This window comes from Scyliorhinus torazame, chromosome 22, assembly GCF_047496885.1.
Source record: "Scyliorhinus torazame isolate Kashiwa2021f chromosome 22, sScyTor2.1, whole genome shotgun sequence".
In the NCBI taxonomy this organism is placed as follows: Eukaryota; Metazoa; Chordata; class Chondrichthyes; order Carcharhiniformes; family Scyliorhinidae; genus Scyliorhinus; species Scyliorhinus torazame.
In genome coordinates this window covers 46813087-46824665 of record NC_092728.1, presented here as the reverse complement: position 1 = coordinate 46824665, position 11579 = coordinate 46813087, and the positions used below count along the sequence as shown (strand labels likewise).

General features: G+C 44.5%; 1 protein-coding gene across 1 annotated transcript in view; it reads right to left on the bottom strand.

The window, feature by feature from the left end:
- Positions 1–473: 473 nt before the first annotated feature.
- Positions 474–11579, bottom strand: part of wdr31 (WD repeat domain 31) — a 67819-nt gene continuing 56713 nt past the window's right edge. Inside the window, 2 exon segments of the mRNA XM_072488160.1 lie at positions 474–1746; positions 4728–4890. Of these exon segments, the coding sequence (XP_072344261.1) occupies positions 1586–1746; positions 4728–4890 (324 nt within the window). The 3' untranslated portion in view covers positions 474–1585.

Here is an 11579-nt window from a genome sequence, read left to right as displayed (position 1 = left end):
ATCAATCACCACAAAACTATTTCTCTTTTGATATTTTATATAAATAAATTTAAAAAAAATCTATGACAATTAACATTTATATCTTCCCATTTCTATGTTAATTTAAAAGTTATTTACACCCTACACGCCAGCGAGTAATCTCCTCGTATTACAAGGAGGGTAACTTGTTTTGATGCCCACTGCCAGGGCAAGTGCATCACAACAGAGCATCACAATAGTAATCCAGCAAGAACACTAAATATAGATTGGAGATATGCTCTATTCCAAAAATACAGAAAGCACATATTAAATGTTAATTCTTCCATCAGTAACACTGCTTTCTCTGTGCTAAGGTGGCTATCAATTATTCATGATGTGGAGATGCCGTCGTTGGACTGGGGTGAGCACAGTAAGAAGTTTTACAACACCAGGTTAAAGTCCAACAGGTTTGTTTCGATGTCACTAGCTTTTGGAGCGCTGCTCCTTCCTCAGGAGCAGCGCTCCGAAAGCTAGTGACATCGAAACAAACCTGTTGGACTTTAACCTGGTGTTGTAAAACTTCTTACTATCAATTATTCAGTAGTGACTACCTGGAAATTCCCCTCCAAGGCACTCACCACCTTGATTTGGAAATATATCGCCTTCCTCGCTGTCGCTGGGTCAAATTCTTGGAACTCCCTCCCTAACAGCTCTGGAGGTGTACCTACACCACATGGTGTGCAGCAGTTCAAAAAGGCAGTTCACCACCACCTTCCCAAGGACAGTTAGGGATGGGCAATAAGTGCTGGCCTAGCCAGCAAAGCCCACATCCCATGAATGAATGAATAAAAAGTGTAGAGGAGATATATACGAGCCAAACTGTTCCAGGCTGAGGTCAGGTGTCAGCAGAATGTATGGCATATGTATAATGCTGCTGTCTTACATCATCACCACTTCCCCTTCTGCAAATGCGTTATTTCTGCTATTTACCCTGCTTTACAAGTGCTGTAACTGCATGGAACTCAGCAACAAATTGGCAGAACCTACAGATAGAGTTCTTAATGATTTGCCCAGTCAGAGTAACACCGCAGAGCAGGGTCACCAATCAACTGGGTTATGTTACTGGTCTAACATATGTAACATACGGCATTTGCATTAATGGTGTCATGGAGGCAATGAAGTCAGTGTGCAAAATAGCATTACCTCATGGAATCAAAGAAGGTTCCAATATAAAAGAAAGTAATACACTCTATCCCATCTGTCCTGGAGCAGTCCAAAGTTCAACTCTCCTTCCCTCCCATCTTATCCTGGTGTCTTCAATTTATCCATTCAATGATGCAATGTTCCCTACCTCAACATCTTTCAAAACCCAGAACAATTCAACCCTAACATGATTCTACATAATAAATTAATCTAATCCTCATTCTTCGGATCCACAATATACACACACAATTCACAACAGTAAACTGTGCTTTTCACTCTGATTGCTTTATATCCTAATCTTGCATGTTTAGTCTGGTCCCTATTGTGCCATCGTCCTCGCATGTTCCACTACTGCCTGTTCAGCTAGGGTCCCATCACAGAAGATCCTCAGCCACGCGTCGTATCGCCGATTTGTGCAGCATGCTCAGAACCTTGCCACCTCTCTCAGGATGCAGCTGTTTGACTGGTTCATTCGGAGATGATGAATTCCTGAATTAAAGCTGCCACACAGCAAATTAGCAGCATCACTAGAAGCTAATGACGTCAGGGGCCCTGCACCATCCAGGCAAATGGAACTCACACAGACTGCAATACAAAGAGAAAAATAAGGTTTGGTTAATCTAAGAGACAGCCTTTTAACTCCCCCTGTCAGAATACCCAATGCAAAGAGATGGGATTCTTAAGAGAGGAGCTCCCCTCTCCACCTCAAAGAAAAATCATAGAAATTACAGTGCAGGAGGCCATTCGGCCCATTGAGTCTGCACCGGCCTTTGGAACGAGCACCCTACCCAAGCCAAGACCTCCACCCCATCCACGCAACCCCACCTTACCATGAAATCACCAGGTGATTTCATGACAATCAAGCTGATTTTCACAATTCTGTGCACTGTTACTAATCTGTCCTATCCTACTGGAAGGAGATGCTGAAAGAAATAAAGGCCCTGAGCCACTCTCACTGATTGAAAAGGTTTGGGACAGACTGCAGCTACTCTCTCAATCAGGAAAAATGTCAGTCACATCGAGGACAGAAAATAGAAAGTGAGATATTTGTACAAGAGCAGAAAATGTCACTTAACAGGGCCATTCCACAGCAGAAGGAGTAAGACACGGTCTGCCCTGCCTGCTCTACAGCATTTGGATTTTTAAAAATCAATTCTTTCATGTGATGAGGGCATCACTGCACCAGCATTTGTTGCCCATTCTGAAATGCCCTTCAACTGAGCAGCTTGCCAGGCCATTTCAGAGGGCAGTTAAAAGTCAACCGTATTGTTGTGGGTCCAGAGTCTATATAGGCTAGACCAGGTAAGGAGACAGATTTCCTTTCATGATTATTGAATTTGAATTCCACTTGCTGCCATGGTGGGATTTGAACCGGTGTCCCCAGACACCGGGCATTAGTAGCTCAGTAACATTATTACTGCACCACCATCTCCCCAATAAATTACATTTTTATTCAACCGCCATTTGAAACAGAGCTCAATAAGAAAAAGGCATCTTTCCCCACCTCAGGACATCCCAGAGCGCAAATGGATTAAAAGTTCCAGACTATTGGAATATATATTTAAAAATAAGGTTTCACACACAAGATAAGTTAGTAGGCAAGTAATGTGTAAAGTAGCACAACATGAACATTCTGAACAGCAAGTATTTATCCCAGCTGAGTAGTTCCTTTTTGATTCAATCCATATTTAAAACAACCCCATTTATAGTTTGCTTTATGCAATTGCTGTCCATTCACTGAAACCAAAACAAACACCCTGGAGGGAAACACTCAGGGGATCTCCATCTTCTCTCATTTGGAACAGTGCATTATGTCATAGATCCAGAGGAAGAGTGAGCAGCTCTTTATATTCATTATCATTTGCTATGTTTAATTTCATATCTTACACCATGAAAGAAAGCTTTAAATGCAGGGCCAGTCAGAGCCTATCGTGGATAATCATCCCGACTAACTAGACTGATTCTTGATGCTCTCTCTAAATTTCCTCCAAGTTGTACGCTGCATTATCCAACACTCATGCATCTAGAGCATGCTACCAGAAAAAAGAACTTGGAATTATATTGTGGTTCATGATGTCCCAAAGTGAAATACTTTCTGAGGTGTAGTCACTGTTGCAATATGAAGTGCAGCAGATAATTTGTACCCAGCAAACTCCACGTAACAGCAGTGCTGAAAATGACTGGGGCAGCTGATGATGTTGGAGTGTTAAATGTGAGCCAAGACACCAGCTCATTGAACGGTGGAATGGAATCTTTAACATCCACCTGAGGTAGCAGATGTTAGTTTAACATCTCACCTGTAAGGCAATACCTCCAACAGAACACCAGTCTCTCAAGAAGGATAGGAATGTCAAAGCTATGGAACTGAAGACTTACAAGTGCAATTTAAAGAGTTTTAAATAACGTATCATCAACAGGGAGAATGACCTACGGGCAAAATGTCAAAAATGTAATGTTGGGCATACAAGAGGACCCCAGGGGGCACCACCCTTTCCACTCTGTGAGAAGTACAAGGCATTTATTCATGGTTTGCACACAGTGAAAGGATTGAGGTTCCTGGACATAAACCATATTCTCCCTTCCTGGGGCCTGTTATGGGTGGTGCTAAATGGGTTTCAGCACATAGCATCTAAGCTTACATTTACTTTTGTCACCAACAGTTTCAGAATCCTTATTGTAAAGCTGTAGAACCTTGTCACTACCGCCACAATTGAGAGAAAATGAGCAAACTGTCCCTCTATTGGAATGTGGCTACATATAGGTTTACTCTTTGATGACTTTGCACAATAAACTTGCTTGCATGGTATTGTTGGTATCAAATTCATTTCCTGGGTCAGGGCAAGCGGCAAAAATCCTGGCCACATGTTTCAATGTGTTATGTTTCAGCAGCTAGGCCCGTGAGTCCCTCACTTCAGTCCCACCATAAAACAAGAACAGACTGGAACCTACACCAAATAGCTTGGAAACTTCAATTTCCAATTTTTGGAAGCCAGGTTTCTGCTGCTCCTGAATCTTACGGTAGATCACTGGTTACTTGCCGGAGTTTGCAATGATTGCGATACATACTGTGACATGGATTTTAAGTTGTTTCAGTCACCAAGGTAGAAATAATTACATGGAGGCCATTTGGCCCAATTAGTCCATGCGTTATTTTATGCTCCACACGAGCTTCTTCCCACTCCTTCACCTTACCGGCATAATTTTCTATTCCATTCTCCAATTTCACTTCAACTCTTCCAAGTGGTAGTGCGTTTAATGTTCTAACAATTGTCTAGGTTTCTCCTGAATTGCTAATTGGATTTGTTAGTGACACTCTTATGCACCCTGGTCTGCCCCACAATGGAAACATGTTATCCACATCTACATCATTGAACCCCTTCATAATTTTAGAAGATCAATATTAGGTAACGCCACCCCCCCCCCCCCCCCCCCCCCCAAACCCAGCCAGCTTCCTATTTTCTGGAGAAAAGAGCCCCAGCCTGCTTTATAATCTTTCCTGAGAAAGATTGCAGATCACAGGATAACCAACGATACGAGTGGTGTGTTGTCTGATGTAATGACAGCACCTGCAGTGTCACGATTCCAGATCTTCACAGTGCAATCATGCGCCGAGGTTGCAACCAAGGGGAGTGAGGGAGCTGCACTTGGGACAAAGATGCAAGCTGCAATGGCCTGTAGGTGTCCCTTGTACTCGCACACCTTATGTTTTGCCTGCCTCAGGTCCCAGAGCTAGAAGGAGAGAAAGAAACAGTCTTGTTAGCAACTCTCACAGGACTTCCTTAGCAGATAATACTTGCAGGTGCAGTATGATCGTTCCTTTTGAAATTCAATGTAATTATCCTTTATTACAGGTTTCCCAAACTCTTCCAGCTATGGAACTCTTTTGACCTCCCTAGAGTATGGACGGAGGCTCTGAGAAACATTCTAGTGTTGAACAGTTAAACCAAGAGGTATAAACAGGCAAAAATCTAATTTATAGAGGTATTTTCTGCTTCTTGTATGTGTACACTTATTATAATTAAAATGTTCTCTTATTAAAAGCATACTTAAGTCTTGGCGGTTTGTCATTTTTAATGGGAGGAGTGCTGCTGCTCCTTTGATTCAATTTGTTAATGGGAGGAGAGTTTCTAGAAAGTTGGAATCCCATATCGGGGAGGGAGGGACAGACGGATGCACGCACTCACTCACACTCATTCTCACCTTTCTCTCACACACCACTTTACACTCACTTCTTTCTCCATTTCTCCCACACACACAACCCGCATATCACCTCTTACATACACACACTCTCACCTCTCTCACACACTTCTTTCTTGCACACACACTGGCACTCACACAATACTCTCTCTCTCTTGCACATAAACAGACCCATACCTTGCCTCTTACACACACATCTGTGTCTTACACGCCGGGCAGCACGGTGTGGCAGTTGTTAGCATTGCTGCCTCACGGCACCAAGGACCCGTATTCGATCCCGACCCCGGGTCTCGTCTTGTTGGGTTTGCACATTCTCTCCGTGTCTGTGAGGCTCTCACCTCCACAATCCCAAAAAAGGTGTGCTGGATAGGTCAATTGGCCACACTAAATTGCCACTTAATTGGAAAAGCAAATCTCTGTTTTACACATGAAATGAAATGAAAATCGCTTATTGTCACAAGTAGGCTTCAAATGAAGTTACTGTGAAAAGCCCCTAGTCGCCACATTCCGGTGCCTGTTCGGGGAGGCTGTTACGGGAATTGAACCGTGCTGCTGGCCTGCCTTGGTCTGTTTTCAAAGCCAGCAATTTAGCCCTGTGCTAAACAGCCCCTAATGCACATGCACGAATTTAAACCCTCAACCCTCTCTGTCATATGATAGTGATCCCCAATCACCCTGCACCCAACACTCGCTTTCACACTTGCCATGCTCTCACTCCTGTTTTGAGTCCCACTCGCTCTCTCACACCAGAGGCCCACTTCGGCATCCCGCCTGATGGCCACCTTCCCTTCACTAATCGTCCTCTCTCCCAATCACTCCACTGTCCACGTTCGCCCTGATCTGGAAATTTGAGTTTCCAGCTCATCCAATCAGAAGCTGGTTTCTGGAGAAGCCAACCTCTAACTGGACAAGCAGCTTAGTGGGATTTTTCAAATTTAACATACCAGCTTGGTACCCTCCTATGGAACCCAGGGTTCTGCAGAACCCAGTTTGGGAAAACCTGCTTTATTATATTTTAGTTTCCTAGACATTTTACAATGTTATCTTTGGATAAAGATCTCTAATCTTTTCTATCACCAATGTTAAGCTTAACAACCTTATTAAGTTTTTTGAAGAAGTAACAGGAAGGATAGAAATGGAGGGGCAGTAGATGTAATATATTTGGAATTCAAATAATTTTCAATAAGGCACCACATAGTAGGCTCATGACTAAGTCTGTGGCATCAAATGAAGAGTAAGCTTACTGCAAAACAGAAAGTAGGGGTAAAGGGTATCTATTCAGATTACCTTTTACTGGTAAAGTGGTTTTCCAAATTGACTTATGCTGGAGCACTGCTGTTCACATTAATAATTCAGACTCAGGAATTGGAAGCATAATTTAAAGAAACTTGCAGACAACACCAATTTGAGGGTTATAATTAACACAATGAATAAATGTAATGAATATAAGGTGGCATTAATAATTATCAATGTCGATAAGCAGAGCTTCTGCATTTTTGACAGGAAGAATAAAATTACCTCATATTGCCAGGATAGTAAGTGTTACAGAAGCAAAGAGATTGAAAGGTACACTTTCGCAAATCACTAAAAGTAGAAATACTGATGATTGGAAGAAATGAATGAAATTAAATGAATGAAAATCGCTTATTGGCACAAGTAGGCTTCAAATGAAGTTACTGTGAAAAGCCCCTAGTCGCCACATTCCGGCGCCTGTTCGGGGAGGCTGTTACGGGAATCGAACCGTGCTGCTGGCCTGCCTTGGTCTGCTTTCAAAGCCAGCGATTTAGCCCTGTGCTAAACAGCCCCTACTGTAAGAATATTGGATTCTAAGTATTGGGCAATTTAACGGTTAAAAGCCTGGGGTTATAGTGTATTTTAAAAAGGATTCTGTTTTGCTTCTAGGAAACAGAAGGAGAAATTGACAAAGAAAGATGTTTTCCGGTCTAGGCTAATGGTTTGACTGTGGTTTGACTGGGGAGGTCCCTGGGGAGTTCATGTGCTTTTGCAGACCTCATTTTAAAAAATAGTAATAATAATAACAATCTTTATTGGCACAAGTAGGCTTATATTCACACTGCAATGAAGTTACTGTGAAAAGCCCCTAGCCGCCACATTCCGGCACCTGTTCAGGTACACAGAAGGAGAATTCAGAATATCCAATTCACCTGACAGCCTGTCTTTCGAGACTTGTGGGAAGAAACCAGAGCACCCGGAGGAAACCAACGCAGACAGAGGGAGAATGTGCAGACTCCACACAGACAGTGACCCAAGCCGGGAATCGAACCCGGGGCCCTGGAGCTGTGAAGCAACAGTGCTACCCACTGTGCCACCATGCTACCCTTAGCTTGGGGAGATGAGGTCATTGCTGGATGGAGCTCAAAAAGACAGAGAGTTTGGAGAAGCTTTGAGAGAGGAGCTGAGTTCTGATCTGCCTGATTCTGAGGCCACAATTCTTTCCAAGTAGGATAGATAAAAAAGGAATAAGATTTTAAAGCAGACCATTCTTGTCTGAAGACAAGGAAGAGGCTGAAAAAACCTGGTTGCAGCAGCTATTTGAAGGCATTCGGCCAGAGTCTGAAGGGGTTCCAACCGGAGCCTAATTTGATTTATAAAGCAAGTACTACTCTATGCCTTGCCAATTTTAAACCTGGTTAAGAGCTGTATGTATCTTTCTTGTAGTTGAATGGAAAATTGTATTGTTGTGTTACGGGGTTATTGTAAGCTGTTCTTTTTGGGTGTGAAGTTAAAAGTTTAATATTATATTCATAATAAAGTCTTATGTTAAAAATACCAAAGCTCTATATTTCATGCAAACCATTCCTGGAGCAAATAGTTCTTTCTGTACAGTCTTAAAATAAATTAAAATATTGGCTGTTTCGGTCCAGTATCCTAGCCAGTATTGGGGTCTGGTCTGAGATCATATTAAAATTGGGGGGGGCTCCTTACTGGAATCTCAAGTATAATTCCTTGTTTGGATTGGGGTATTGAACTTAAAGACAGTGAATATGTGTGGTACAATTGCATTCTTTCAGGTAATGAAATTTAAATAGGGAGTGACTGGAGATGGCTCTTGGGTGGCACGGTAGCAGAGTAGTTAGCAAGGTTGCTTCGCAGCGCCAGGGACCCGGGTTCGATTCCCGGCTTGGGTCACTGTCTGTGCGGAGTCTGCATGTTCTCCCCATGTCTGAGTGGGTTTCCTCCGGGGCTCCGGTTTCCTCCCGCAAGTCCCAAAAGACATGCTCATTGGACATTCTGAATTCTCCCTCAGTGTACCTGAACAGGTGCCGGAGTGTGGCGATTATGGGATTTTAATGTAAGCCTACTTGTGACACTAATAAAGATTATTGTTTCAGTTGCAAAGATTGTTCTTGGTTTGGACGTGATTACACAGGATGTTTTACAAAGGGAGACTAAAAAAAATCTTTGATTGGTGGGGAAACTACAATTAACCGGGGTGAGGAAGATAGAAATAATACAAGTCATAGCTCAATATTTAAATTTGCCAGAGACACAGCCTGAATCATTAGAATTAGCTAGAATTCAAATACAAATAGAAATGAAGAAATTAGAAATAGAAGCAAGGAGTTTGCACTTTCTCCCCGTGTTTGCGTGGGTTTCACCCCCACAACCCAAAAATGTGCAAGCTAAGTGGATTGGCCACGCTAAATTGCCCCTTAATTGGAAAAAAAACTCTAAATTTAAAAAAAAAGAAATAGAAGCAAAGGAAAAGGAGATATTGGCAATGGCAGAGAGGAAAAAGAGATTGGAAATAGCAGAAGAAGAGAGGGTTTTGCAAAAGGAAGTGGAAAGAGGGAAGATTCAGTTAGAAATGGAAAGATTAGCAAAGAAAGGGATAGGAAAAGAGAGGGAATTTGAACTTTGAAAACTGACACTGCAAAAAGAACATCAGCTTAATTTGGAGTAAAAGCAGAAGCAGAGGAAGGTCTAGATGAAGTAGAAATACTTTAGTCAAAATCTTAGTCGGAATAAGTTTAAATATATTCAAGCATTGAGACAGGAGGAAGAGAACTTGAGGAGTGCTAATAGGGAGGCTGAGGTTCAGTTGTCAGAAACCATGTTTGATCAGCTGGTTAGTAAAGAACAAGTGCAGGTTGGCTTTGGGTGGCGGGTATGAAGGAGTTGGTCGCACATTTGGTGGCTCCCGCTCTGGTCGGACTTTTGGACCTTTCCCCCGGACGTTTTTCGGGTTTTAAACGGCAAATTCGAAGGCTGAGGCAATTGGGCACCATTTCCACGCATCGGCGTATGGAGAAAAGGACCAGAAGTGCACGGAAGGGCAGAAACTAGAGTGTTGAAGCTGCAGCGGGAGACAGTATGGCCGAGGGCCGGACCCCTGGGGTGGCAGAGCAGCGACCAATGGACCCAGTGATGCAGGCCATTCAGGATGGTTTTGCCAGGCAGAAGCGGGAATGTTTGGATCCGATTAAAGAATCAATTGATCGGCTAGAGAGCAGACTGGATGTCCAGGATCGGGCGATTCAGAAGGTGTAGAAGGCGCTGCTTGAACAGGAGGAGCATCAAACAGCAGTGGAGCTGGAGGTGGGGATGTTTCGGGAACAGCAGAAAAGGCTCTTGGAGAAGGTGGAGGACCTTGAGAACCGGTCCCGCCGGCAGAACTTGAGAATTGTCGGGCTCCCGGAGGGGGCTGAGGGAGCAGACGCTGGGGCATACGTGGTGGGTATGTTCGAAAGGCTGCTGGGGGAGGGGGCATTCCCCCGACCGCTGTAGGTGGACAGGGCGTACCGAGCGCTTGCTAGGAAGCCGCGAGCGGGGGACCCTCCAAGGACAATGGTGGTGAGATTCCACAGGTTCCTGAACAAGGTATGCATTCTTCGGTGGGCCAAGCACACACAGAGTTGCAAGTGGGACAACAGCATCCTGCGGGTGTACCAGGTCCTGAGCGTGGAGGTGGCGAGGAAGAGGGCAGGCTTCAACCAAGTCACGGCTATTTTCTTTAAGAAGCAGGTGAAATTAGGGTCAGGGTTAGGGTCGTTGTGCATGAGGACCAGCATCACTATTTTGAGTCGCCCGACGAGGCGCTGGACTTTGCTGAAAGAAAAAGACTGGTGGGGGTCTGAGAACTCTCGGACTTAGAGACAACTGGTTGGCCCATATTGGGCCCCTTTTTTCTATTTTTGTGTATTTTTTCTTTTCCCTCCCTTGGTTTTTGATGGGTTTTGTTTTCCAGTTTCTTAAATTGGTTATGCCTTCTCTTATTGTTTTGTGTCTGTTTTTGGAGCTCTGTGTAGGGAACGGGGTGGGGGGGGGTCGATTTTTCATTTGTTGGTTCTTTTTCTCGGTAGATGTTGGCAATGTCTTTTTTGTGTTTTTATTGATGTGCACTTTTGTGGGATGGAGACGTGCCTATTTGAGTTTCGGTGAGTGGTGCTTTTGTTTTTGTGTTTTCTTGCTGTTGGGTGTTTGTTTGGGGATTGTTAGATGAGGGATTTTGTTTGCATGAGCGGGGGGCGGGGACAGTAGCTGGGAGACTTCTTGACGCCGGAGGTGGGGGCCACCAAGCTAGCTGGGTGAGCTAGCTCATGGAAGCTTAGTGGGGGGAGGGGGCGGTGTATATGCTTAGTTTACTAGATGGGTTAGGTTTTAGAGTAGAGTTGCTGGGGGGGGGGCGGGCTGGGTTCTGCTGACGAGGGAGGGACTTCTATGGAGGGACACTGAGGGGGTCGGGGTGGGGGCCGCCGGAGGGGTGGGCCGGAGGAGGAGCGTTGCATGGGCTGGAGGCGGGCCCAAGAAAGGCTGACCGGCGGGGCGGGAGGGGGGCACTTTGCCCCCCAACTAGGCTGATCACCTGGAATGTCCGGGGGCTAAATGGGCCGGTAAAGAGAGCACGTGTATTTGCGCACCTGAGCGGACTGAAGGCGGACATGGTAATGGTGCACGAGACGCATCTTAAAGTAGTGGATCAGGTCAGGTTTTCCACTCAGGGCTGGATACAAAGACTAGAGGGGTTGCGATTCTGATTAACAAGCGGTGGGAGGTGGGAAGAATAGTCTCGGATGTGGGAGGTCGATATATCATGGTTAGTGGTAAACTGCAGGGGATGAAGGTAGTGCTGGTCAATGTATATGCGCCAAATTGGGATGAAGGGGATTTTATAAAGAGGGTGCTAGGGAAGATTCCGAACCTGGACTCGCACAAGTTAATTATGGGAGCGGATTTTAATAGTTATTGATCCAGGCCTG